The 26,367-nt window shown below is 38.7% G+C and overlaps 1 protein-coding gene across 1 annotated transcript in view; it reads left to right on the forward strand.

The window, feature by feature from the left end:
• LOC108717881 (interferon gamma receptor 1) overlaps positions 1-26,367 on the forward strand; it is a 75,598-nt gene that overhangs the window by 18,851 nt on the left and 30,380 nt on the right. Inside the window, exons 3-5 of the mRNA XM_018265300.2 lie at positions 5,116-5,224; positions 18,302-18,477; positions 21,374-21,537. Of these exons, the coding sequence (XP_018120789.1) occupies positions 5,116-5,224; positions 18,302-18,477; positions 21,374-21,537 (449 nt within the window). The remainder of the gene's footprint in view (positions 1-5,115; positions 5,225-18,301; positions 18,478-21,373; positions 21,538-26,367) is intronic.

Genomic DNA, 26,367 nt, shown 5'->3' on the forward strand with positions numbered 1-26,367 from the left:
ACTCTTGTGTCTGTTAACACTTCTTTGATCACCTGTTGAATCAGCACCTGTCTCTGATCTGATAGGAACACTCGACCTTTTATTGTGTCCAGGGTTGCCCCAGGTACAAAATTTTCTGTGTTGGGTCCAATTGGGTATATGGCCAATTGAACACCCAGCCGTGAGACTTGAGAAATTAAATCACCTGATTCCTGTGGAGAACTATCTGCTTCTTGGATGCAGCAATAATAATAAGGTAGTCCAAGTAATGAAAAATGTGAATCTTTCTCCATCTCAATTGAGCCGCCAAAGCTACCATGACCTTTGAGAATACTCTTGGAGCTGTCGAAAGACCAAATGGAAGCCCTCGGAACTGCCAATGCCGGTCCCCTACTGCAAATCTCAAGTATCTTTGGTCCCCGGAAGCTATTGGCATGTGGTGATAGGCGTCCTTGATGTCTAAGGTGCACATCCAATCCACTGGGGAAAGTGCATTCTTGACTGCTTCTAATGATTCCATGCGGAAGCACTGAACCGTTAGACTCCTGTTCACCTCCTTAGATCTAGTATAGGACGCCAGGCCTCTAATGTTTTCTGAACCAGAAAAAGTTGGAGTATACTCCTCTGCCCATCTCTTGTAGAGGTACTGGGTTTATAACATTTTATTGGCTTAACTGAGCTAAGCAAACCTTGAGAGCATGTCTCTTTGCAGCATTCTTTGGAAGAGAAGAAGGACGAAAAAATGGTAGTGGAGGAGTGGTTTTGAATTCCAGTGAATATCCCCGGCTGGTTATCTGTTGAATCCACTTGTCATGTGGATCATTCCCAGGAGTCTTTTCCTCCCACTGCCAACTCCTTGGGACCACCACCTTCAGAACTGACGACGGGTGTTCCCTGGACCCTTGCTGTTTGTTTGTCTGAAAAATCCGGACTGGCCCCCTTTCCCCTTTCTAGATACTTCCGTGGAATTCCGAAAGGACCGATACGCTGAGATGTTTGGTCTTGTCTTGGATGGAGGTTTTCCCTTTGATGATTGCTTTTCTGGATACCTCCGCTTTCTCTTTTGGGGAAGAGCTGAACTCTTACCCCCTGAAGCCTTGGGGGGTCTCTCTTTCCAAAGAGAGACATTCCTTGAAAGGGTACCGTGCACAATGCTAGTTTTGATGCCACATCAGCCTCCCACGACCTGAGCCAGTCTCCTTGCTGAGACTTATAGGGCTAGAGACCTCGAGGCCAGCCGAGCCAGGTCCAGGGTAGCGTTCAATAGGAAAGATGCTCCTATCTTTAGTTCTGTCATTCCTTCTAAGACTTCCTCTCTGTCCCTATTTTCACTGAGAGCCATCTCAGTGTTTGACACCCAAACTTCTATTGCCCTTGCCACTGAGTTACTGGCTACTGCGGGCTTCAGGGTTTCTCCTGCATTCAAAAAGGCCCTTTTTAAATCTGCTTCGAGCCTCTTGTCCATAGGATCCCTTAGGGACGCTTGGTCATCAATTGGAAGTAGAGTTTTTTTGGACAAGTTTAGCACTGGAGCATCCACTACTGGAACTGAGCAAAATATTTTGAGATCTTCCTCTAGGAATGGATATAGTTTACCGAACCTCTGTGGAGTGCGGGGTCTTTTGGACAGGACTTCCCACTCTGTTTTGACTAGGTCCAAAACCTCCTCATGGAATGGAAAAACCTGGCACTTTTTCTTAGGTCCTGGTAAGAAGGAAGATGAAGAAGCTCCCTACTTTTTTTCCTCCAGTTCCAGGGCTGATCTGACCGCCTGAATGAGGGGTGTCACTAGAGAAAAATCAAAGGAGGCTACATCATCCTCTGAGTCATCTTCTGATGATGAAATAGTGCCCTGTTGTTCAGATACCCCCATGCTTTCCTGTGATGAAAACTCAAAGGTTGGCCTAGGCCTAGAAGATGATATCTCTTGAGCCACTGCTTCCCTGATCCATGCTCTTATATCTGGAGCCAATGCTTCTGAGGGTCCTGCTGCTTCGGATAAGCATGCACGGCAGAGCTTCTTATTTGGGAGTGCCTGTTCTGAACAACCTAAACAGGATGATTTTGAAGGCTGATCCATAGCTGTGTTCAATTCCTTCTGTTTAGGGGCAGTCATAGTGGGGACACTGAAAAACAAACACCAAAAAAAAAATATATATTTTTTTTTTTACTGACCCCACCATCCTTGATCTCTGATACCTAAGGTATTGCGAGATATATATATAATATATATATATATATATATATATATATATATATATATATATATATATATATATATATATATATATATATACATATACATATACATATACATATACATATACATATACATATACATATATATATATATATATTTTTTTTTTTTTTTTTACCTCAAAATGTCAGGGGAATAGACTTGGTGGGGATGCGGGCGGATCATCAAGGTCTTTACTACCTGCCAAAAACCCAATCTGTCAAAGATAAAATGCAGCAGGCAACCCTGAGTCTCCTAAAAGAAGAATAAAAAAAAAATAAACCATTCCAGCTTACCCAAAAGGAAAAGCAGTCCTCCAAGCAGCCCTACAGACACGCCAGTGTCTGGTGTGCTAAAATGCAGCCCTGTGCGTGTCTCTGGACACTCTATTTAAGGCCTCTGACGTTTCTAAAATCACTTTTTGTGTGCCCACCAACAAAATGGTGGTGCGCATCTATGCGTGTCTAACACGCTGTGTAAGGCCCCTGCCGTTTGTGACGTCACTACCGCCCACCAACAACACGGCGGTGCGCCTCTATACATGTCTAACATGCTGTGCAAGGCCCCTGCTGTGACATCACTTCCGCCCATCGCAGCTTGGCGCTTATACACTATAACAGCATCTCAATAGGCAAAAAATGAAATATAAAATACCCTCCGCATCCCCAAACCTGCTTCCAAATAGGAGGACGTATGTGCTGCTTTGGTTGAGCCGCCAGACGCTTTTTAGAGCAGTCCAGTAAAGCTGTGGAAGCAGGAACAGCCGTTTCTAAGGATAGTAGCCTGAGGAAAACGGCGTGGGAAATAAAAACCTCCATCAGACGCCTATGGCCTGGAGGAAAAAATCCCACGTTAGGGATGCCTTTTGGGCAGGCCCACGCTACTCACCCTGCAAAATTCCTAAAATTCGAGCTCCAAAGGAGCGAGAGGGAATGAGAAGAACAAAAAAAGACGCTGGGGGTAAGTGCTGGAGAGATACTTATACACCAGATAATTAAGTGGGAGGGTTCTTCTGACAGAGGGCAATGGGAGGGGCTATCCCGGGTATTACTGAGGAGTAGAGGACCAGGGAAATTACGCTTTCCTTCCTTATCTAAAGCCGCCATTTTATGTCATGCCCAGCAGGTGGCGCTGTGACTTTACTTGTGTGTGCGCTTCCTAATTACTCCCAGGTAGGTGTGTTCTCTATACACACCAGGTGGATTGTGTACTGAGAGAAGACAGTTCCAGGAGACGTTGTTTTATGTTTACTGAAACGCTGATGGCTTCCTCCATTGGGGATGTAGCTCTGAGGCCTCTCCAGAGAACCATGAAGCTGGCGAACCGGGCAATTCAACTGGACACCGGGAACCTGCAGCGGGTGAGATCAAGCGAAAATGGATAGTGTCGGGGGAGGGGAGGAATAGTTCCGATCGTGACGTGATGCATAATGACAGTCTCTGTAGAAATGGAATATTTGGTACATCCTGCCCTTATGTAGTCACGCTCCTGTTTATTGTGCTCCTGACTTCTGGATGAGGTGCTAGAATGTGCCTGGCCCTGTGCTATTCCATGCAGAGTGTTTGCTGTTATTTTAATACATTGCATGGGTCACCAATTGCTTCTCTGCTGCTGCTGGAAATTGGTAGGATTGCCACTTGTCATCTAATGCCATGTTAGCCATGCCAGTCCACTTCCACACCTTATGTCATGTAACCATTTAGTAAAATCTCCGCCCGTAAAGTCGCACCAGTAAGGCGTAATCTGTCAGCGCGGGGATATTACGTCACGCGTATGCACTTCAATAGGATGAATAAACCTGAGACGTAGCCGTCGGATGGACGGGCGCTAAAACAAATCCACCCTATCAAGAGGTTGCGTGGCTTCGGACACGTGATCAATAATATGCTCTCACATTTACAGAAGCCTAACAGGGCGGGGTTAGAGGAATATGCGGATAGGCTCACTTTTTATAGTGAGGGATAGAGTGGGTGGGGAATGGGAGGGGACAAATTCGCAGCTTCCATCTTTGCGATATTTGAAGTTGACTGATTTGAAGACTTCTGTACAAATTATTGCCAGAGTTCAGTCTGAATTTGTTTTTCTTTAGGTATCCGCAGTCTATAGGGAGTTGTAGTTCAATAATCAGTGGAGGGAAGCCAGTTGCACTACAGCTTTATACATCACCTTAGTAGGGACTGCCATACAGCTCTCCCTGCCCATTTAAAGTGATATGGCTTATTTACAATTTGTAAAATGAACATGGTAATTAGGGGGTGTGGCCACAAAAATGGGCGGGGCCAAAAAAGGTCCCTCTTTTGATTTCCAAAATGGAGGTATGCGTTTCTGTTAAGAGTGGCTTGGATGATTTCTTGGATAGACATCATATAAAAGGCTATTGTGATACTAAATTCTATAGTTAAGTATAGATATGGGTATACTGTATATAATTTATGTGAAAATATGGAGGGGTGTGTGTATGGATGCTGGGTTTTTATTTGGAGGGGTTGAACTTGATGGACTTTGTCTTTTTTCAACCTGATTTAACTATGTAACTATGTTTGCCTAGGAGCATTACCCAATGGCAACAAATAAGATGTTTACTTTTAAACAAGTGACCACTATATGCTAATTGCTGATTGGTTGCTATAGGTTACTGCACCTGGGCAAACCTAGTGCCCTTTATTACATAACTCTCAAGTGATTTGTGCATGACTTGGAATTCATTATTACAGACAGACAAACAGAAGGCAAAATATACATTTAGTTATAGTATAAACCTCAGTTTCAATCAACAATTATTAATTAATGGGACCACAGAAAAATGGTGTAGAAAAGATCAAAACTTAAAATCTTGGAGTTCTAAATTGAGGATTCAGTGTATGTTCAAATGTATTAATAATTTGCATTTCTCTTTGCAGTGCCTTATAACCTGTTATTCAAGTCATATAATATGAATACAACTTTATTCTGGGATTATAATATTACTTCTCCTACACCACATTTTCAAGTACAAATCAAGGATTACAAGTAAGCACAACGTGTTGAACTAATCACAATGATTAAATAATGTGAATTTGTATTTGTTCCATATAAATGGAAATCTACATTATTAACAAAAAATTGCATCAACCATTACCTAGAAGTAGACCCCTCAACCTGTACTAGCCTGTACTGTGGAGAAATTAACGTAGCCTTTGGCTTCTCAACAGTGCAATGAAGATACTGGGTGGTAGTTTAATCCAGAAACCAGGTTTTTAGCATTCATGTCTGCTTAGAGTCCCTTGATAGTATAAGAAAATAAGCTTTGTGGTTGTAGTTTACTAAATTTGACAGTGTGGTTTATCACACCACTTGATGGGCCTGGCCCATTTTAACTCCCTTTTAACATGAAAATGGTCCAGTTTGAGCCATGCAGTTGGTGTAACTGCGTAGGAGATTATTTCACCAGTTTACTGACCACATATGAAACATACGTTTTTGGATAGTGATGCTTTTAACTATCTGGTGGATATAATAAATTGTGCTAGTTTTAATAAATCATCTGCTTTTGTGTGCTATATTCTTACATTGATCTAAATTATTATTAAGGAAAACTATTCCCCCAAAATAAATACTTATGTCACAGATTAATATTATTACATATTAAGTGGCTTACTAAAAAATCTTGCCAAACTGGAGTGTGTATTTGAATAAATATTGCCCTTTTACATTTCCTTGAGCCCCCATTTTGTGATGGTCTCTGTGCTCCCTCAGAGATCACCTGACCAGAAATACTGCAGCTCTAACTGTAACAGGAAGAAGTGTGGAAGCAAAAGGCAGAGCGTTGGACATTAATTGGCTCATATGACCTAACATGTATGGTTTGTTTGTGTGCCCCATAATTCATAAGATCCCAAGGAGCAGCCCTTAGTTCTTAAAATGACAATTTTCTATTTAGGATTACCCAGTGGCACATACTACTAAAATAGTTTATTATTATGAAAATGGTTTATTTACATGAAGCAGGATTTTACATATGTGCTGCTTTATACTATATATTTTTATAGAGACCTACAATGTTTGGGGGGGTCCTTAAGTTTTTCTTTAAATTCCTTAATAGCAGTCTTCAGTAGTTTTGGAACTGGTTTTAGAATATAGACTTACCAGGATGTTAATCATCTAACCTTGCTCTAGAGTAAGCGTTTTTTATAATCCTCCGTTTAGAAGAAAAGTTTTCAATTTAAGTACATTTTTTCTCAAATTTACTATTTGGTCAGATCAGGCTGATCCAAATACTTGGGCTTACTTCTGGACAAGCAATCAGACATGCCAATAAACTACAAAGTCGGTCTGAAGGGGCTGATATTGGCAGCTTAATCCTCCTACAGGGCTCACGCTCCACCTAAAGGGATTATTTCATGATTTGTATGAGTGCTTTTTAGTTCTAAATGACACTTTCTACATATGCTAACAGATTGTTAACAAGCAATCTGGACTGACAACTGTAATATTGAAATGCATGTAATAATAAGGGTAAACACCACCAATTATAATTAACGCATTTGTTGATATTGTTTTCGCACTAAGGGGCAAATTAACTTACCTTCCAAGTTGCGCCAGCATTGGCTTCGCCGCACTTCGCCAGGTGAAGTTTCGCCCGGAGCCGCTAATTCACTAAAATCCGAAGTTGAGCTCAGGGAAGCGAAAGGTAGCGAAGTTGCGCTAATGTTAATTCGTTAAGCAAATCGAGGTTACGCTAACGATGCCTAATTTGCATACGGCGCCAAGTTAAAGTACAATGGACGTATATGTAGCAGCAAATACATTACACTACACAAGCCCAGGGAAGCTTCATAAAATAAAATAAAAATAAAAAAATAAATAAAAGAGTTGTTATTTTGCCCTATACATGTGCCCACTGTATAGTTTAGGTGCCCCAAAACTATTTACGATCTTTTTTAGCCTATCACCCTTAAAAAAAGTAAAAGAAGCCAGCATTTTTTGGGACTTTTTTTGAAGCAAGCCCTATCTACTCTATTGCACTTCGCCTGGTCTGAGGTGGCGAAGGCAAGTCTGGCGCAAGAGGTAACGTTCGGTAAAATCCGCAAGTTAATGAATTAGCGTAGTTACGTCCCTTCGCCATAGCGCAACTTCGCCTGGCGTAAGGGTGCGAAGTAGCGTTAGAGTAGGTCCACTTCGCTAGCGAATTTACGCCAGCACCCATTAGTAAATCGACAAAGTAACGAAATGACGTCACGCTGGCGAATTGTCGCTAGAGTTAGCCACTTCGCCCTCTTGTAAATTTGCACCTAAGACTGGTATAGGCACATCTCATAATCTAATGGTCACAATATTTTCTTTTCTGCTATTGACAGTGGCGTAACTACCAGGGGAGCAGGGGGTGCGATTGGGCCAGGGCCCGCACCCCCTCAGGGCCCCCCGGCAGCTAGCGCACCACTGTGTTTTCACCAAATGCGGCTATAAATGCAGCCGTTTCCGGGTGTACTGAGGGGGCGGGGCCCGGATGCATGTCCCGCGCCAGGGCCGCCCCCCTCTAGTTACGCTGCTGGCTATTGATTTTGTTTGCTTACTATATTTCACTGATTAAGCTGATTTTAATATTATCACTTCTTTTCAATTTCATTTTATTGCACTGAAAACTCGTATTAAAAACAGTTTTGAAAAAAAAAATGTATTCCTTAACCAACAAATGTTTTTTTTTTTTTACTTGTAATATTGGTGTGTTAACGGCGATTTCAGGTCATTGTGCCTTTTCCTGTGAAAGAGCCAACACATCACAATAGAATTGCTTTAAGATATTGTTTTTCCTACTCATTATAACTGGAGGTGTTGTGGTCGAGCTTGTTTGTTATGCTATTGAGTACTATTGTCATATCTTGCACTATGTGGGGCTTGGGATCATTTTTAGCAATGCAGGTGTCCGAAAGCTATTAACCTATTACCTTCCCATTGTTCTGTTGAAAGGTTGCTGGGGAGGGAAGGAAGGGGGTGATATTCTAACTAGCTGTAGTAAAAAGTGACTGAAGTTTATCAGAGCACAGGTCACATGGCTGAGGTTTCCTGTGCCATGTCTGTTTTCAAAATTAAAAATAAAAAAAGTCAAAAAGTTTTGAAAAATGGAATTCAGTGCAGGATTCTGCTGGAGCAGCATTATTAACCAATGTAGTTTGAAAAAACTTTTCTTGTGATGGAATTCCTTAAACCAGTGCTGTGGGTTTGTTAGCATTTGAAAATTGTTGTTAGGGGCCCCTAAGGTGTTTTATCATGTGCTTGGGTGCTGTGTTATCCACAGGAGAGGAGGATTTTTCCAAAGCGTTTGATACAGGGCCCCACAAACGACTGCTTTCTAAACTAAGGTCTATTGGGCTTAATGAAGTCGTTTGCACATGGATAGGAAACTGGCTACAAGATCGGGTACAGAGGGTGGTTGTTAATGGTACATTTTCTACTTGGAGTAAGGTTCTTAGTGGGGTCCCCCAGGGCTCGGTATTGGGTCTGCTTTTATTTAACTTGGTCATTAATGACTTAGGGGAGGGTATTGTAAGTAATGTATCAGTGTTTGCAGATGACACAAAACTATCCAGCCCAATTAATTCCATCTAGGATGTGGCATCCTTGCAACACGATCTTGACAAACTGGCAATCTGGGTAGCTAAGTGGCAAATGAGATCAATGTTGATAAATGTAAAGTCATGCACCTGGGAGGTAAAAATATCCAAGCCACTTATACCCTTAATGGGACTGCTCTAGGCAAATCCATTATGGAAAAGTACCTTGGAGTCCTTGTAGATGATAAACTTGGCTGTAGCAAGCAATGCCAGTCAGCAGCATCAAGGGCAAATAAGGTCTTGAGCTGTATTAAAAGGGGCATAGAGTCACGGGAGGAGGGGGTCATTCTACCACTGTATAGAGCACTTTTAAGGCCCCATCTAGAATATGCCGTACAGTTTTGGTCTCCATCACTCAAACAGGACATTATTGTATTAGAGAGGGTACAGAGAAGGGCAACTAAGCTGGTAAAAGGAATGGAAAATCTTAGCTATGAGGAAAGACTGGCCAAAACGGGGATGTTCACGTTGGAGAAGAGGCACTTAAGGGGTGATATGATAACTATGTATAAATATATAAGGGGATCATATAATAATCTCTCTAATGCTTTATTTACCAGTAGGTCTTTCCAGCTGACACGAGGTCACCCATTCCGACTAGAAGAAAAGAGGTTCCGCCTAAATATTCTGAAGGGGTTTTTTACAGTGAGAGCTGTAAAGATGTGGAATTCTCTCCCTGAATCAGTTGTACAGGCTGATACATTAGATAGCTTTAAGAAGGGGTTGGATTGCTTTTTAGCAAGTGAGGGAATACAGGGTTATGGAAGATAGCTCATCGTAGAAGTTGATCCAGGGACTAGCCTGCCATTTTGGAGCCAGGAAGGATTTTTTTTCTCCTCTGAGGCAAATTGGAGAGGCTTCAGATGGGTTTTTGCCTTCCTCTGGATCAACTGGCAGTTAGGCAGATTAAAAAAAAAAAAGGTTGAACTTGATGGATGTGTGTCTTTTTTCAACCTTACTTACTATGTTACTATATGAGTGAAAAGTGATATCCCTGCAGTGTGCACCAACCATTTGGTTTTTTGGTGTGCTACCACAATTAATGTGGACATGGTCTGTAACATGGATGTGGTTTAAAGTGGGGGTGGTTTAAAACAGGGAGTGCTCAACACTGGCTTCCATTGGCTATACAGTGGCTTCCACTGGCCCTCCACCATGCAGTCCAGAAAAATTCCAGCCCTCGGTAGGGCCTTAAAAAATTATTTTTTCTATATGTAACAGGTTGTTCACGAAAGCTATTTATGTATATAACAATAGTTAGCCAAATCTGTGTAAATCTTTCACCTCTAACTGAAAAATATTAACCTTCAATTAAATGATATTGTAACCCTATCTTGTCCCAGAATATATTTTTTGCTTAGTAGGGCAGAACATTGGTTACACGTGACTCCTTTCTCAGTTGGGCCCTCGAGATGATGGAGGAGGAAGGAAGTGGTGTTGTGCAATAAGTTATAAGGATGAAACAAAAGGTTTATTTACAAAACTAAAACTGCACAGGGTCATACTCACATATATTTCAGTTATGGTAAGATGGATGACTAATTATATAAAGAGTTTGCAGTAATGCTACCACTGAAAACTGTCTGGCAGGTTGTTATCTGATCGTCACTAGGCAGCAGGTGGATAAATAAATTAATGCTTCCTTTCAGGAGGCAGGTTGCTGTAACAAACTAACATGGGGGATATCAATTCCATGAACTTCCATTCAGACTGCCACTGCACGTGGGTCTTCACAGGAACCATAGGTGATTTTGTCAGTTAAATGTGACAAGACCTATTCATACTTCCAAAACTGGGCAACAACTTTTTCACTCAGTCCGTGATATTCTTAGGGTTCTATTTGACTTCTTCACCCACACATGGTCTTACATGAGAAAAATGTACCAAACTCAAAACAGCAGCATGGCAAGCTGCTGTTCAGGACCCACAAGAACTGCATGCACCTCTTGGAACTGATGACTTCCTCTATAGAAGTGATACTATTCACGCAGTTCCACATGCACTCACTACAATAAGAGCTCCTCCACAAATGGACCAAAGACCAATGCAACCTCCACACGTGGTTGCCTCTGTCCCTCCATGGACACATAGGATGTATATCACCTGATCAAATGGGGGACCCCAGAGAGTGACCTGATGGCACCCAGGTTCAATCACCAAGTCCCTTGACTCTTGTAGGTCATAAGTCCCACAGGCTCTGGAGGTAAATGCAGTGACCACACCCTGGTACTTCATTCTAATCTACCTCTTCTCTCCAATCCCATACATCCAGTCCTCGGCAGAATGTCTCTTTCAAGCAACAGTCATAGTGATTATCTCCTTTTTGCTTAGACGAGCGCGGTTTTACAATGCCTGTCCATAGTGTCACTTTGTAGGTTGCCATTAAGAGAGGATCATATTCCTTTTTCAGGAATCAGTTGTCCAAAACTCCTACTTGTTACAGGCAATCTTCAAAGGTCAAAAAGAGTTTAATAAATATGGGTTGGTGCAAAGTATACTTTTTCCTATTTCTTTAATGACTAAAAATCTTCTTGGTTTCTGTTATATTTTGAGCTAAACAGGGTAAGCGGGGAAACGAAAGGTGCTCCATGTTTGGTATTTGCAACGTCGATAAATAGTGCACAGATAATACAGTTATAATCTGTTCAGTAGTAAGTTGATTATCTTCCTTGCAAGAAGCAAATGTGCCCCATTTGCCTGTCAAGCATGTATATTAATACGTGCTGGCAGGCACAGCAGCTAAATGCAGGATCCTTTATCCGGAAACCAATTTTCCAGAACTATGGAAGGCCATCTCCTATAGACTCCATTTTATTAGTCCTTATTGGATGCAAAACCAGTCTACTGAGTTTATTTAATGTTAATATGATTTTATAGTACACTTACGTTATGGAGATCCAAATTACAGAAAGATCATTATCCGGAATACCCTATGTCCCTAGCATTCTGGATTACATGTACCATGTCTATACCAAGAACTTATCTATTAGCTAGGAGAGAGACTTGCATACTGAACATTTCTTTCTAAAGATAGTAGTTATTATGTTACTGTCCTCACTACTTAATGTAATGTTGAATAACAGCAATATATCCACCATAATGTTGTATGTGTCCAGAAAAAGAATTACCTTCCCTAAAAAAATACAAATTTTCACCAACCTAGTTACAGTTTGGCATATAAAGGGTTGAATTTACGACCCATTTTTGTTCCACAACACTGCAAATATTTGTCATCAAATAAGAAAAAATGGTGTAAGTAAATACCAAGACTGCAAGAGAAAAGAGAAATTAAGTTTGAGTCGTATGTACTGTATTAAGTGAGGTAATATTTTATCACCCTGCATACCCCACCACCTAGATGGTGGGGCATGCAGGAGTACAGAGAGACAACATCAATACGCTCATTTAATTATTTTTTTTCAAGCTATAATTTATTAAAGGAACAGTTCAGTGTAAAAATAAAAACTGGCTAAATAGGCTGTGCAAAATAAAAAATGTTTCTAATATAGTTAGTTGGAGTGAATGAATGTCTAACATAAGAGAACAGAATACAACTTTTTTTTTTTATAACTGTTTTTCAGCTCTCTAACTCTGAGTTATTCAGCGACTTCAAAGGGGGCCACGTGGGACATAACTGTTCAGTGAGTTTGCAATTGATCCTTAGCTGAAACTCAGATTCAAAAGCAAACTGTTATGGCCCATGTGGCCCCTCCTCAAGTCACTGATTGATTACTGACTGTTAACCAATCAGTGGAAATCAAGAGAGCTGAAAAGCCAGCCTTTATAGATTACATTTTTGGCTAACTAACAATAACTAACTATAAGACTTACAGTTAGGCCCGTAAATCTTTGGACAGAGACAACTTTTTTCTAATTTGGTTCTGTAACCAAATAAACAAAAATATAGTTCACTTGTAATTAATGTTCACTCATTAATTAATGTTCACTCACTTGTATTACCCAATTTCAGGCTGTGTAGAGGTATATAAACCAGAATAAGGATACTAAAAACAAGAAAAAGCAGTAAACCCCCACACTACCTTCCTGAAATTAATTGAGATGAAAAGCCCATTTGCCTTGATAAAGCGTATGCGAAACGTGCGTCAGCAAGCCTTCAAACCTTTTTTTTTTAAAAAAAGCTTGTTATTAAAATCTTACCTTTTTTTAAACATAAATTGAATCTCAGATCCATTTAATGGAATTGTAGCACTACTAGCGCAACATTCATTCTTTTTATTCTCTTTTATCTCTAAGGCACTGAGAATTTGTTGGTTTTATAGCAAAGTTAGCTCTTCTTACAAGACAGTTAAACGTAGTAACGAGACCACAGTCCTCAATGTTCTTCCTTTCTCCCATGTGTGGTGTCCCAGGGCTTAGAACAACACAGCCAGTTTCTTCGGGACAACTCCACCTCTATACTAATTCATTTATTCATGAATTGCTGACACTTTATTTTTAATTGTTTGATACCATGAACTCACTTTAAAATGATAACTACAGGACTAGCACCTTATTTAATCCATATAAGAACCATGAAATTTTAGATTATTCATCAGTTGTGTGTAGGTACATTTTATTGAAAGTCACAGCACGTAATTTATAGCACTTAAGCACTCATTTTAATTATTTGTATATAACACAATAGATTGAAATACCATTAATTGTATGTTGGTGCTAAATTGATTGAGAACTAAGCATATGATTATAATAGCACTAAGCACTTATATAATTAGATCTCAGTTAATTTCAGTAAGGTAGTGTGGGGTTTTACTGCTTTTTCTTGTTTTCACTGCATTTTAAATTAAACAATTCAGATGCAGTTGAACTGCAAACTTTCAGCTTTAATTCAGTGGGTTGAACAAAAAGATTGCAGAAAAATATGAGGAACTAAAGCCTTTTTTAACACAATAACTTTATTTCAGGGGCTCAAAAGTAATTGGACAATTGACTCAAAGGCTATTTCATGGGCAGTTGTGGGCAATTCCTTCGTTATGTCATTATCAATTGAGCAGATAAAAGCCCTGGAGTTGATATGAGGGGGGTGCTTGTATGTGGATGATTTTGCTATGAACAGACAACATGCGGTCAAAGGAACTCTCCATGCAGATGAAACAAGCCATCCTTAAGCTGTAAAAACAGAAAAAAAGCATCAGAGAAATTGCTATAATATTAGGAGTGACAAAATCTACAGTTTGGTACATCCTCAGAAAAAAAGCACTGGTGAACTCAGCAAAGCAAAAAAGACCTGGACATTCACAGAAGACAACAGTGGTGGATGATCGCAGAATCATTTCCAAGGTAAAGAGAAACCCCTTCACAACAGCCAAACAAGTGAACAACATTCTCCAGGAGGTAGGCTGAAGAAGACTGCGGAAAACATGGCGGAGGCAGTGTGATGGCTTGGGGCGTGCATGGCTGCCAGTGGCACTGGGACACTAGTGTTTATCGATGATGTGACGCAGGACAGAAGCAGCCGAATGAATTCTGAGGTGTTCAGAGACATTATCAAATCCAACTAAATGCAGTCAAATTGATTGAGAGGTGTTTCATAATTGAAGGCGATTTTCAGAAACATAAAAACTGGTGAATTTAGCTAAGCTTTGCAGTTTGGTAGTTAGGAGTAGGAAGAAATATTTTACCCATATTGGATGAATCAAAATGTGTACTTTCTAAATATATGGTGTTCTGGGGTCATCAAGTGTTTGGGGCTCGTAGGACACATAATATGCAGGCAGTGTGGTGTTTGCAGAAGCTGAATTGGCAGTCAAGAATATTCATAAGCATATTATTATTTTAGGGTCCATACATGCCCCATACTTTGGTAAAGCTATGTATATTGGAAACCAGTTGTTTAGGAGACCCCAGGCATTCATAATTAAGAAGTTTTATCTTTGTGTGTAAGAAAATGTCAATATTTTTAGTTGGATTTTTAAAAGGTAAAAAGATGGCTTTATGTACTTTGGATTCAACATGTGTACTTTCAAAAAATATATGTTTTTCAGGTGTCTGAATGCTCTTGGGGTATCTTATAGCACCTAAAATGCATATTCTGTGCTTATTATGCAGAAGTGTTAACCATTAACATTTGTATATCAAAACCAAAGGAAGGACAGCACACCTATAAAGCAGAAAACTGGTTTATTGCATTGCTCTGCAGTGATATCACGCCTTACGCATTTCGGGACTCAATCCCTTAGTCATAGGCATCATTGTACTTTACAAAAATATATGGATTTCTGTGGTGAATTATTTTGTGGCTTTACCCCACATAACATACAGTAAGGGGCACATTTAGCAAGAATCGAATTTGTGAGTTGTGTTAGGGTTTTTTCTTTTTTTTTGCAAATTATTTTTAGTAAACAACTTTTTTTTTTGTTGTTCACATCATACATCACAGTTTGTTGACATATAAATCACATTATGATATAAGAATGATAATTATCTCCTGTTGACATATACTATGATTGCTTTACCTTGCTACTTTTAGCTTGTGGCTAGGGATGGGCGAATTTTTCACCTTTTTCGCCGAAAAAATGACGCCCATAGACTTGTATGGAGTTGTGCATCAAAAAATAAGACGTGCATCAAAAAAAAAATTTGACACCCATAGACTTTAATGGCCGTTGGCGACATTTTGTCCACGGCTAATTTTTGGCGAAACGGGTCAAATTCGCCCATCCCAAATATGACCTTTCATACCAAATTATGAAAATAATACAAAAACATTTAACATATAACTTGATATGGCTATACACACAAATGAGTCTCACTATTCTAGAGATAGAATGAAGCGTTACAATAGTGAGCAGTGGTGGTTTGAATTTCTATATAAATTTGGTTGGTAGTATATAGAGAAACTGGACTATGCATGTTAGCGTTTCAATTGGAAATTATTTCCTGATTTACATCCCAATTGTTCCTTATGTTATTGAATTGGTCCACTGTGTTATTTCGTAAGGCTGTTAAAAAGTCAATCCTTCTTATATAGTGGATCTGGTTCAGTAATTCTTGTTCTGTTGGTGGGAATGTCCCTTTCCATTTACTTGCTATACAACATCAACATCTTGCTGCTGACTAAATGGAATTTTGTGTTAGGGTTTTTATACCCTGGATAAACTCAAATTCCGAATTTTTGCATAAACATGAAAAAATCCAAATGTCAAAAACTGGAATGAAAAATGACAGGCGAAAAAACTCTGAAATCGATCGAATTTATGTCCCGAAAACTCGAATTTTCAAGTTTTTTTGCTTAATAAATTCCAGACATTTGCATTTTCAAAAATATAAGTCAAATGTGTGTTTGGGTGCAAATAAAATTAGATCGATTTTTGATAAGGTAAGGTAATTTTTCAAACATTTATGAATTCTTTGTAAATACTAGTATATTTAGGAAAGCATTGCACTTGGGTAGTTGGATATATACAGTATATCTATCTCCCCATTTTATTTTTAACATAGTAATTTAGGTTCAACCATTTTTGTCTATATATAACATGCCTAACTGCTAGTTGATCCAGAGGAAGGCAAAATACCTCTACAATTTGTCTCACAGGTGGAAAAAATTCAATAGTATCCTTCACACTGTGGTTATACACTCAAAGTCAGTATATTGTGTCCCATGTATGATTCAGGGAGAGAATTCCTCAACTTTACAGTTGTCACTGAAAAAAAACCCTTTCAGAATATTTCAACGGAACCTTTTTTCTTCTAATCGGATTGGATTCCCTTGTGCCAGCTAGAAAGACCTACAGTTAAACAAAGCATTAGAGATAATATGATATGATCCCTTTATATAGTTATACATAGTTATCATATCCCCCTTTAAGTCCCTCTTCTTTGGGGTAAAAAACCCCAACTTGGCCAGTCTGTCCTAACAGCTGATATTTTATTTTCCCAGCTTAGTTGCCCTTCTCTGGGCACTCTCCAATTCAATATCCTTGTATACTGGGGGCCAGAATTCTACAGCATATTCTAGATGAGGCCTCATCAGTGCTCTGTAAAGAGTAAGAATAACTCTCTCCTCCCATGGATCTATGCCTCTTTCAAAAGTGCTCAAGACCTTGTTTGCCCGTGCAGCTGCTGACTGGCATTGCTTGCTGCAGCCAAGTTTATTTACAAGGACTCCAGGGTAATTTTCCATTATGTATTTGCCTAGTGCAGTCCTATTAATGGTATAAGTAGCTTGTATATTTTTACATCCCAGGTGCATGACTTTACATTTCAACAACACTGAATCTCAACTGCCACTTAGCCACCCAAGATGCTGCAAGGAAGCTACATCCTGGATGTAATTAATTGGGCAGCATAGTTTTGTGTCATCTGCAAATACTGATACATTATTTACAATACCCTCCCCAAAGTCAATGAACAAGGTAAATACAAATGGACATACAGAACCCTGAGGGACCCCTTTAAGAACATTACACCACGTAGAGTATGTACCATTAGCTGCCACCCTCTGTACCTGATCCTGTAGCTAGTTTGCTATCCGTGTGCAAATGACTTCATTAATGCCAACAGCCCTTAGTTTAGAAAATACAAATAGATCACCTACTGTATACTGCTTCACCATTGTCCAGCATCTTACTAACCTCTTCATAAAATGCAATGATATATTCCTGACTTGACCTATCCTTCATAAAGCCATGATGATTACTACTTACAATGCCATTTACCAGGACATAAACTTTGTGATCTCTTAAAGGAGAAGGAAAGTCGCTTACCACTTGGGGGTGCCAAATGTTCGGCACCCCCAAGTGAATGTATTTACTTACGTGAAAACCCGGGCCGGTGCTCCTTATTGCAGAAAACTACACTAACCCAGGGTTATTCCAGCAAGCACCACGGAGCACTCCTCTTCTGGCTTCTTCTTTTTTTTCTGATTTTGCACATTTGCATTTTCTATTACAACCATGTTGGTACCATTATTTAAAGGAGCCAAAATCTCAACCTACATCTTTTTACAATTAACATACTTTAGGATAGTCTTAGCCTCTGCAGCAATGCACTTCTCATTTTCTATCTTTGCGTTCTAGATTGCTGTTTTACAACATTTATCATAGTGTTTATATTCATTAAATGCAGCTTCTGTCCCCACATACTTGTAGCTTTTAAATCACTTTTTTCTTCATTTCTATTAACTTCTTTACTTCAGTATTAAACCACAAAGGGTGGTTCTTAATGCTTTTACATTTACTTCTTAAGGGAAAACTTGTATATTTTTATGCCTGATGTAACACAGACACAGAGGGAGCCCATACATATTAAAATCAGGACCAGAGCAGAGCAAGGTAACAAACTCATTGAGCTAGATTTCAAATTGCAACTGGTCGACTATTGCAAGGGAACATTCAAACTAATTGGATTTGTATAATTTTGCCTTCTGTGTATATAACCAAATCTTCCTGTCTTGCGTTCTAAAGAATCTTAAAACTATTATAAATCATTTTTATAATAAAGCATTCTGAATTTAATAACTCTTGGATTTGTATTTCAGAGAAGGTGGAAATTGGAATGTTGTGAGATCATGCAAGAAAATATTACAAAATTATTGTGACCTTTCAAAGAAATTTGATGATCCAGATATTTTTTACAAGGCGAGAGTTAAAGCCTTTGTTGGAACTAAAGAAAGTGACTATTGCATTGCTAATGATTTTTCCTTAAGAATTCATGGTAAGTGACAGCATTCCTGTGAAACTGTATATGCAAGCATTGACTTGGCTATAGATAAAGCACAGCTGCCAGTATTTGTAGTTATGAAAATATAATTAAATATTTGTGAAATGAATTGTGGACTGATCATTTGAACAAATGTAGAAAAGGGGCATTGGAACTCTGCCCCTTTTGTTTTCTGAGCACTTCTTGTCTCTCTGACCAAGAAGACCTCAAAGAGTTAATTACTGTGCATGCTAGATTGATTTCCATTGGAGCAGAGGCAGTGAGCATGCCTAGTAGGCACCTCTTTGATGTCTAATTGAGAAATAAAATAAATCTAAACGCAGGGAGAAATGTATGTTATTCTGGGCCATTTAGAGTAATTTTAGAGAATTTTAAAATAAAAGGCTTAATTATCCTTTAATGGGCATGGGACACCAAGTTTTTAATGAATCGCCTCCCTGCACAGGCCCCAACCTGATCCACTCCCTGGGCCCCCATACTGGTGATGTAACAATAGTTAGATGCACATTAAAGGAATCATCTGCCAACTAAATGTCTTTAAAACAAAATACATGAAATCCACATGCTACAAGGTTATTGTTTATTTCACATGTGAAATTGTAGTTTGTGAAACATTTAAATAGAACTATAATTTTTCGCTTTTATTTGCAATGGGTTCCTGTACAGTTGCAAATTATTCCAGCATTCGTAAACAGTTAGGAAATGGGCCTTAGTCTGTAGGCATCTAGACTCCACATACTTTTACATAAATTTCTCTTAAAGGGAAGCTATTGCTAAAATTAAAATTTCATATAATCTTTTTCTAATGAAAATGAGAAACTTTCAAAAATTAAAACCTGTGTACCATGTGGTGTGGGGCATATCTGCCTGCAGATTGTGATGGAAAGGGGTATTGCAACAAGAAGTAAAATTAAACCAAATTATACTTCATTTTTAATCATTTTTAGAGTACTGATCAAGCTTAGCTCTGTGATTACAAAATCTCCTTACTTAAAGGAAAACTATACCCCCAAAATGAATACTTAAGCAACAGTTTATATCAAATTGAACGACATATTAAAGAATCTTACCAAACTGGAATATATATTTACATAAATATTGCCCTTTTACATCTCTTGCCTTAAACCACCATTTCGTGACTCTATCTGTGCTGCCTCAGAGATCACCTGACCAGAAATACTAAAACACTAACTGTAACAGGAAGAAGTGAGGAAGCAAAAGGCAGAACTCTGTCTGTTAATTGGCTCATGTGACCTTACATGTGGTTTGTTTGAGTGCACAGTGAATCTTACAATCTCAGGGGGCGGCCCTTATTTTTTAAAATGACAATTTTCTATTTATGATTACCCAATGGCACATACTACTAAAAAAGTAAATTATTATGATAATGGTTCATTTACATGAAGCAGGGTTTTACACATGAGCTGTTTTACTCAGTATCTTTTAATAGAGACCTACATTGTTTGGGGGGGGTATAGTTTTCCTTTAAAGGAGAAGGAAAGGCTAAAATTAAGTAAGCTTTATCAGAAAGATCTATATAAATACACCAGTAAACCCTCAGAGTAATGCTGCTCTGAGTCCTCTGTCAAAAGAAACACCACATTTCTTTCCTTCTATTGTGTACACATGGGCTTCTGTATCAGACTTCCTGTTTTCAGCTGATACCTCCAGGGCAGGGCTTGAGCATGCTCAGTTTGCTCCTCTCCCCCAGCTTCTATCCTAAACAAACAGACAGTGTCTAGAGCTGTTTACTCAGGTATGGTAAAGCATTCTGCAGAATAAATATAGCATTCTAGCTTGCACTATTGTGGCTAATATGTTAGCAATAAACTTGGAGCTTTCCTTCTCCTTTAAAGAGAAATGATCTCAAAAATGAAAATGTATAATATGTTTTACCATACTGAAATAAGACATTTTCTAAATATATCAATTGAAAATTCTGGACTGTTTCTATTTCTAAAATTTTCAGTGTATCTCTTCAGTCAGATGTCTGAGTAAGAAATTATTTTGTACTTTTAATTACATTTTTTGTCTAGATTTTTTTGGAGATCTCACTACATTTTCTCATTTTCCAGTACTGGTTTAAGCAGAGAGACACTGTTTGTCTTTGGACAGCACCATTACCATCTGATTCAGAGAAATAACTCTTAGGGGCATATTTATCAAGGGTCAAATTCGGAATTGAAAAAACGTTGACATTCGAATTAAAAAAGAGCAACCCAAATAAAGTCGAATCGAAGGAATAGTGCATTCGATCAAATTTGATTTGGTTTTTCCCAAAAACTGTTTTTTCGAAGTCCACCAATTGCCTCCAAATAGGTTCTAGTAGGTCCCCCATAGGCTAAAACAGCGTTTCGGCAGGTTTTATATGGCGAATGGTCGAAGTCGAAATTTTTAAAGAGACGGTACATGATAAATTTAGATATTGTAATTTACGAATTTTTTACAAATTTTAGTCGAATTTGGACTATTCCCTAGTCGAAGTACACAAAAAATAAAAAAAAAATTTTCATTAGAAAATTCACCTCGACATTTGATAAATCTGCCCCTTAGTGTTAGGTATAGGGAGGACTTTACAGATTTTGATAGGGAAAGAATTTCTGCCTTGCAGAGGTGAAGAAAGCTCCATGTATAACATAGAAAAAAACAGAAAATAAATGTTGGATGAATCCATTATTTAAAACGCTGCCATTGTGTTTTCCCATATGAATGTGTTATGGATTTCACTAAAACCATGGGCTTTTTTTGCCTTGCTAGATGCTAAATACAAGTATGGTGTTTGGTACTAATCTCCCAGCACATAAAAGTATGTATTTCTGAAAAATAGTTGCCACTTCCACTGGTCTTAGATGAATGTTTCTACTTTTGTATTTAATCTCCTTTATTTTAGGTAAGATTGGGCCACCAACATTGAACGCCTCTGTGGAAAATACTGACATTATTGTTGATATTTGGCACCCTGTCACACCACTCAAACAAGGGAATGACTTTAAAACAATCTTCCATTTTTATGATGACTTTAACTATGCAGTATTTTATAACAATCAAACCTTGGTAAGTTAGAAATTGCTTAAACGTTGTACATTAAAAGTAAGTACACAATTACAGTCAGAAATTAATAATTTCCTCAATGTCTGTCTTAAACTGATTTTCCTCATTTTAAAGGGATGCTGTCATGATTTTTATGATTTATTTTTATTTATAAAATACACTTGTTTACACTGCAAATAATTCACTATTCCGACTGAGCCAGCATTTAAGAATGGAACTGATTTCTGGCAGGCTGTTATTTCTACTACTCAATGTAACTGAATGTGAAGCAGTGGGATCTGGCTTTTTCTATAAGTGCTGTTCTTAGATCTATCAGGCAGCTGTTATCTTGTGTTAGGGAGCTGCTATCTCGTTATCTTCCCATTGTTCTGTTGTTAGGCTACTTGGGGGGGGGGATGATATCCCTCCAACTTGCAGTACAGCAGTGAATAGTGACTGAAGTTTATCAGAGCACAAGTCACATGACTTGGGGCAGCTGGGAAACTGACACTATATAGTCTAGCCCCATGTCAGATTTCAAAATTAAATATAAAAAAATCTGTTTGCTCTTTTTTTCCCATGACAGTATCCCTGTAAGACTCTGCAATTGTTCAATTGGGGGGTGCTAGTGGTAGTCAGGTGCTGTGCAACACCTGGGGGAAGGGGTGGCCCTGCCAAACCCGATATCAGCACTAAACAGGCTTTATTCTCCCTTGTATTGCTTTCTTGATCTGAAAGTTATAGTGTGAACTGTTTTGGTCAAACTTTTAAATCTTTGTGTATGGTATGTTGGTATTTAAAACAAATATATAAAATATTATTTAGCGGGAAAATATGTGCATATTTAAATAAATTGAACCTCCTTGTTGCGTATTCTTGTTCCGGTGACATTTATGATATGTAATATGTGTCTGCCTAAAATGATTTTAGTGAAATTAATTTGTGATAATCCACCAGCATAATAGAAGCAGCATAATGATTGTCAAGAAAAGCACTTTTAAAATTATGGTTGTTACAGAATTTGAGAGATTAAATGTGAGTTCCTAATTAAAAAGTAAAATTGCTCACTAGTTTAGCTGAACACACTATGACAAGGACGTTGGCTTATCTTAATTTGACCACAGATATGCTGTGTAGTGACCACTTACTGGGTAGTGTGATTTTTGGTGTAAATCTTCACGTTTGGTTAGAAAAAGGCACAATTGTTCCTTCTCTAAGGAATAGTGCCATTGATTTGTGGCATTCTACAGTTAACTAGTAATTACCAGAACTAATACTGGGCATCTTACTATTTGTTTGTATATAGATACGAGCAAGGGGGTAATTTATATATACCCTACCATTGACTATACTTGGATAGATAGCGGCTGAATGTATATCAGCTCACTATTTCCCCACTTGTCCATCCTATGGGTTTTTAAGTTGTATGTATTTTTATGGACATGGTCCAGCTTCATTGAGGAGGATCCCCAATGATGTGTCTTTGTAGTGTAATTTTTTAGTGAGACTAATAAAAGTTGAGTTTTAATTAACGAATTACTACAGCACCTGAATTAGTTAACTGGAGGATTGCAAGAGGGATACAGAAGCTACTATGTATTCCACATTGTAACTCCTCAATAGATACACATATTTTTTACATTTATTAACTTGCGGGTGCACTGCTACTTTGTATCAATTTTCTTGCTAGTAAACAAATTTTGCATCATCCCAACATCTTGTCTATGATATAGTATGGGGGCCTGATGCACATGCCTATATACACAATTAGATGGTGAGTAGGGATGGGAATGTAGGGAGTACAGGGACATCTAGAAGGTGCAGAAAAGAAAGTGAAAGTATTGTCTGGGGCATAGACAGGGGGCAGGCAATATATGATTGACATATGAATTTTTAAATGGCATTAAAACAGATATGTCTGGATGACAGGTACCCTTTAATGTGGAACCGCTTTGTACTAATCTGAATGGATATCTTTGTGTTCGGGTGAATAAAGTATCAGAAAGTTTACTATATGGTCCTTTTGTATATTTCTACAAAGTAATTGTAACCCCCTCTTAAAGGGGAACTATTGCGAAAATGGAAATTTAATATAAGCTTTCTCATACTGAAGTAAGAAACTTTCCAATATACAATCAATACAAATTATGCATTGTTTCTGAAATAATCACGTTTATATTCACTATTCCTCTCTCAGCATCTGTTTCTCTTCATTCTATCTTCATGCAGCAGTTGGGTGTCAGGTGAATGGTCCAATATATCTTATAGGGGGGGGCTTACTTTCCTAGCAGATGTATTAGAGCTCACTCAAATAACTGATTTCAGTACTAACAAAACAACTGCCTTTTGCACAAATACTGCATGTAGAGAAACAGGATATCTGGAGATTTTAATTGAGTGAGCTCTAATACATCTTCTAGGCAAAAGGAGCCCCCTATTAGATATACTGTATTGGATCATTCATCTGACACCCAACTCCTGAATGAAGATAGAATTAGCAGAAACAGATGCTTAGAGAGGAGTAGTGAAGATAAACTTGATTATTTCAGAAACAGTACAGAATTTTTAATTGATTGTTCAGTATTTAGAAAGTTTATTATTTCAATATGATGAAGCTTATTTTAAATTTTCATAAAACTGAGACCTTATCAGCTTAGTAGCTTTTCTTTAGACTTTTTGTAATTCATTACTATCCTTTTTAAAGACTTGAGGCCAAAACCACACTGCATATACTATAGAGGGCCTTACCAGTAATTTGTAAATGGAGAACCCCATTAATCTATACTACCAAGAACCACCCTATGGGGCTTAATATAGAAGTAAAGAAGTTAATAGGAAAGAAGAGAAGGGCATTTAAAAACCACTAGTCTATGGGGACACAAGCTGTATTTAATGAATATAAACAGTAATAAATGTTGTAAAACCATAATCCGGAAGGCAAAGATAAGAATGAGCAATGCATTGTTGCAAAGTCTAAAACTAGTAGAAGAGAACAAGGTGCTCCAGAATAAAATGTAAATGACTCATCGAGTAGTGAATGTGGTCCGGGTGCACCAGCCCCAGACCCCCAGCTTAAGGGAGCGGTACGGCAAAGGAAAAGACAGGGCCGTCCGGCACTCAAATGGATCCACAGGACCAGAGAAGTTCAATTAAAAAATAATTTTATTTATACAAAGTTAAAAATATAAATCTGCATCTCCATCCACCCTACGGGTTTCCTGTACCTGTAACTAGATAATCAACCTGGAGGCTGTGGAAAGGTGTGACAATTACTGCTGTATTGGACAATTCAGATCAGATCATTTGAGCAATGAAGCTAGGACAATTGGTTCTTGGATCTGTTGATCAAAGAAAGGAACTATGAACCTAGAGATGCAGGGAGGTAGTTATGAGAAAATATATGGATTATAGGATTGGTCTTCTTCTTACAGAAGTGTTAAAGGAGAACTAAATTCTAGCCCACCTCTACCCCCTCCACTGCTTGCTCCATTGCCCCCCCCCCTGCCCCAAGCTCCCTGCCTACAGCATCTATCCTATAAGTCTGCCTGTCTCCTAACATGCTATAAATCTACAGAGTTACGCAGTGGCGTTCAAAAGCACCATATTCTGTCTTTCTCTGATCCTCTTCTGTTGAAGCATTGACACAGATCTTAGAGGGGCATGCACAGTTGAATCTTGAATGTTCTGAATAAGCTTCTTCTGCATATGCTCCCGCAACATCCATTTATTTTATTTCAGAAATTCAAATCAAAAATGAAAAAATAGTATACAAGATGTTGTAAAGCTATGCACAAATACTATACAGAATTATATAATGTAGTTGGACCACAGGAGAAGATAAATAAACCACATTTGACAGAGTGACTTTTTACAGGAAACACTTTCCTAAATAGGAAATATATATACTGTAACTAGCCACAGGCTAAAATCAAAATCAATGGTCAGCTATCAGACCCCGTTTAGTTAAATAATGGGGACAGACAGGAATGCCCTCTTTCCATTACTTTGTGAATTAGTACAGGTGATCTGTTATCTGGAAACCCATTATTCAGAAAGTTCCGAATTACGGAAAGGCCGTCTCCATTTTAAATAAATAGTCCACATTTTTAAAAATTATTTCCTTTTTTCTGTAATAATAAAACAGCACATTGTACTTGATCTAAACTTAGATAGAATTAACCCTTAATGGAAGCAAAACCAGCCTATTGGGGTTCTTTAATGTTTACATTATTTTCTAGTAGATTTAACCTTTTACCTGCCAAGAACGTAGGTACTACGTTCTTGCAGGGAAAAGCCCTAACTGCCAAGCACGTAGTACCTACGGTCTTGGCTGTAAAGGGCTCCTCTCTGCATCTGCGGCCGCTTCAGCAGAGGCTTGCGATACTCTCCCCACCCCCTAGGCAATGAGCAGAGGGGGAGGTCACGTGGGTCCTGCGACACGATCGTCGCAGGACCCGTCTACAGTTATGCAGACACGTGTCTGCTCCTTGTGCTGCCTCTGCTCCTATATGCATCTGCGGCGATTGCCGCTTCAGCAGAGGGATCTGTTACTCTCCCCACCCCCTAGGCAATGAGCAGTGGGAGAGGAGGGGGAGGTCACGTGGGTCCTGCGATCTTCGAGGAACCATCGACAGTTATGCTGACACGTGTCTTCTCCTTGTGCTGCGTCTCCTCTGCCTGTTCCAGCCAGCCTGCTGCTTCCTGCTGTGTGCACTCTGCTTTAGGACCCCCCCTTAGCTGCCCAGGACCCTGCTGGACATCAGAACTGTAAGTAAGCATTTATTTTACAGTTATACACACATTTACATACTAATTACATGCATGTACAAATACACAATACACATTTTACTAAGT

The sequence above is a fragment of the Xenopus laevis genome, chromosome 5S, assembly GCF_017654675.1.
Source record: "Xenopus laevis strain J_2021 chromosome 5S, Xenopus_laevis_v10.1, whole genome shotgun sequence".
NCBI lineage: Eukaryota > Metazoa > Chordata > Amphibia > Anura > Pipidae > Xenopus > Xenopus laevis.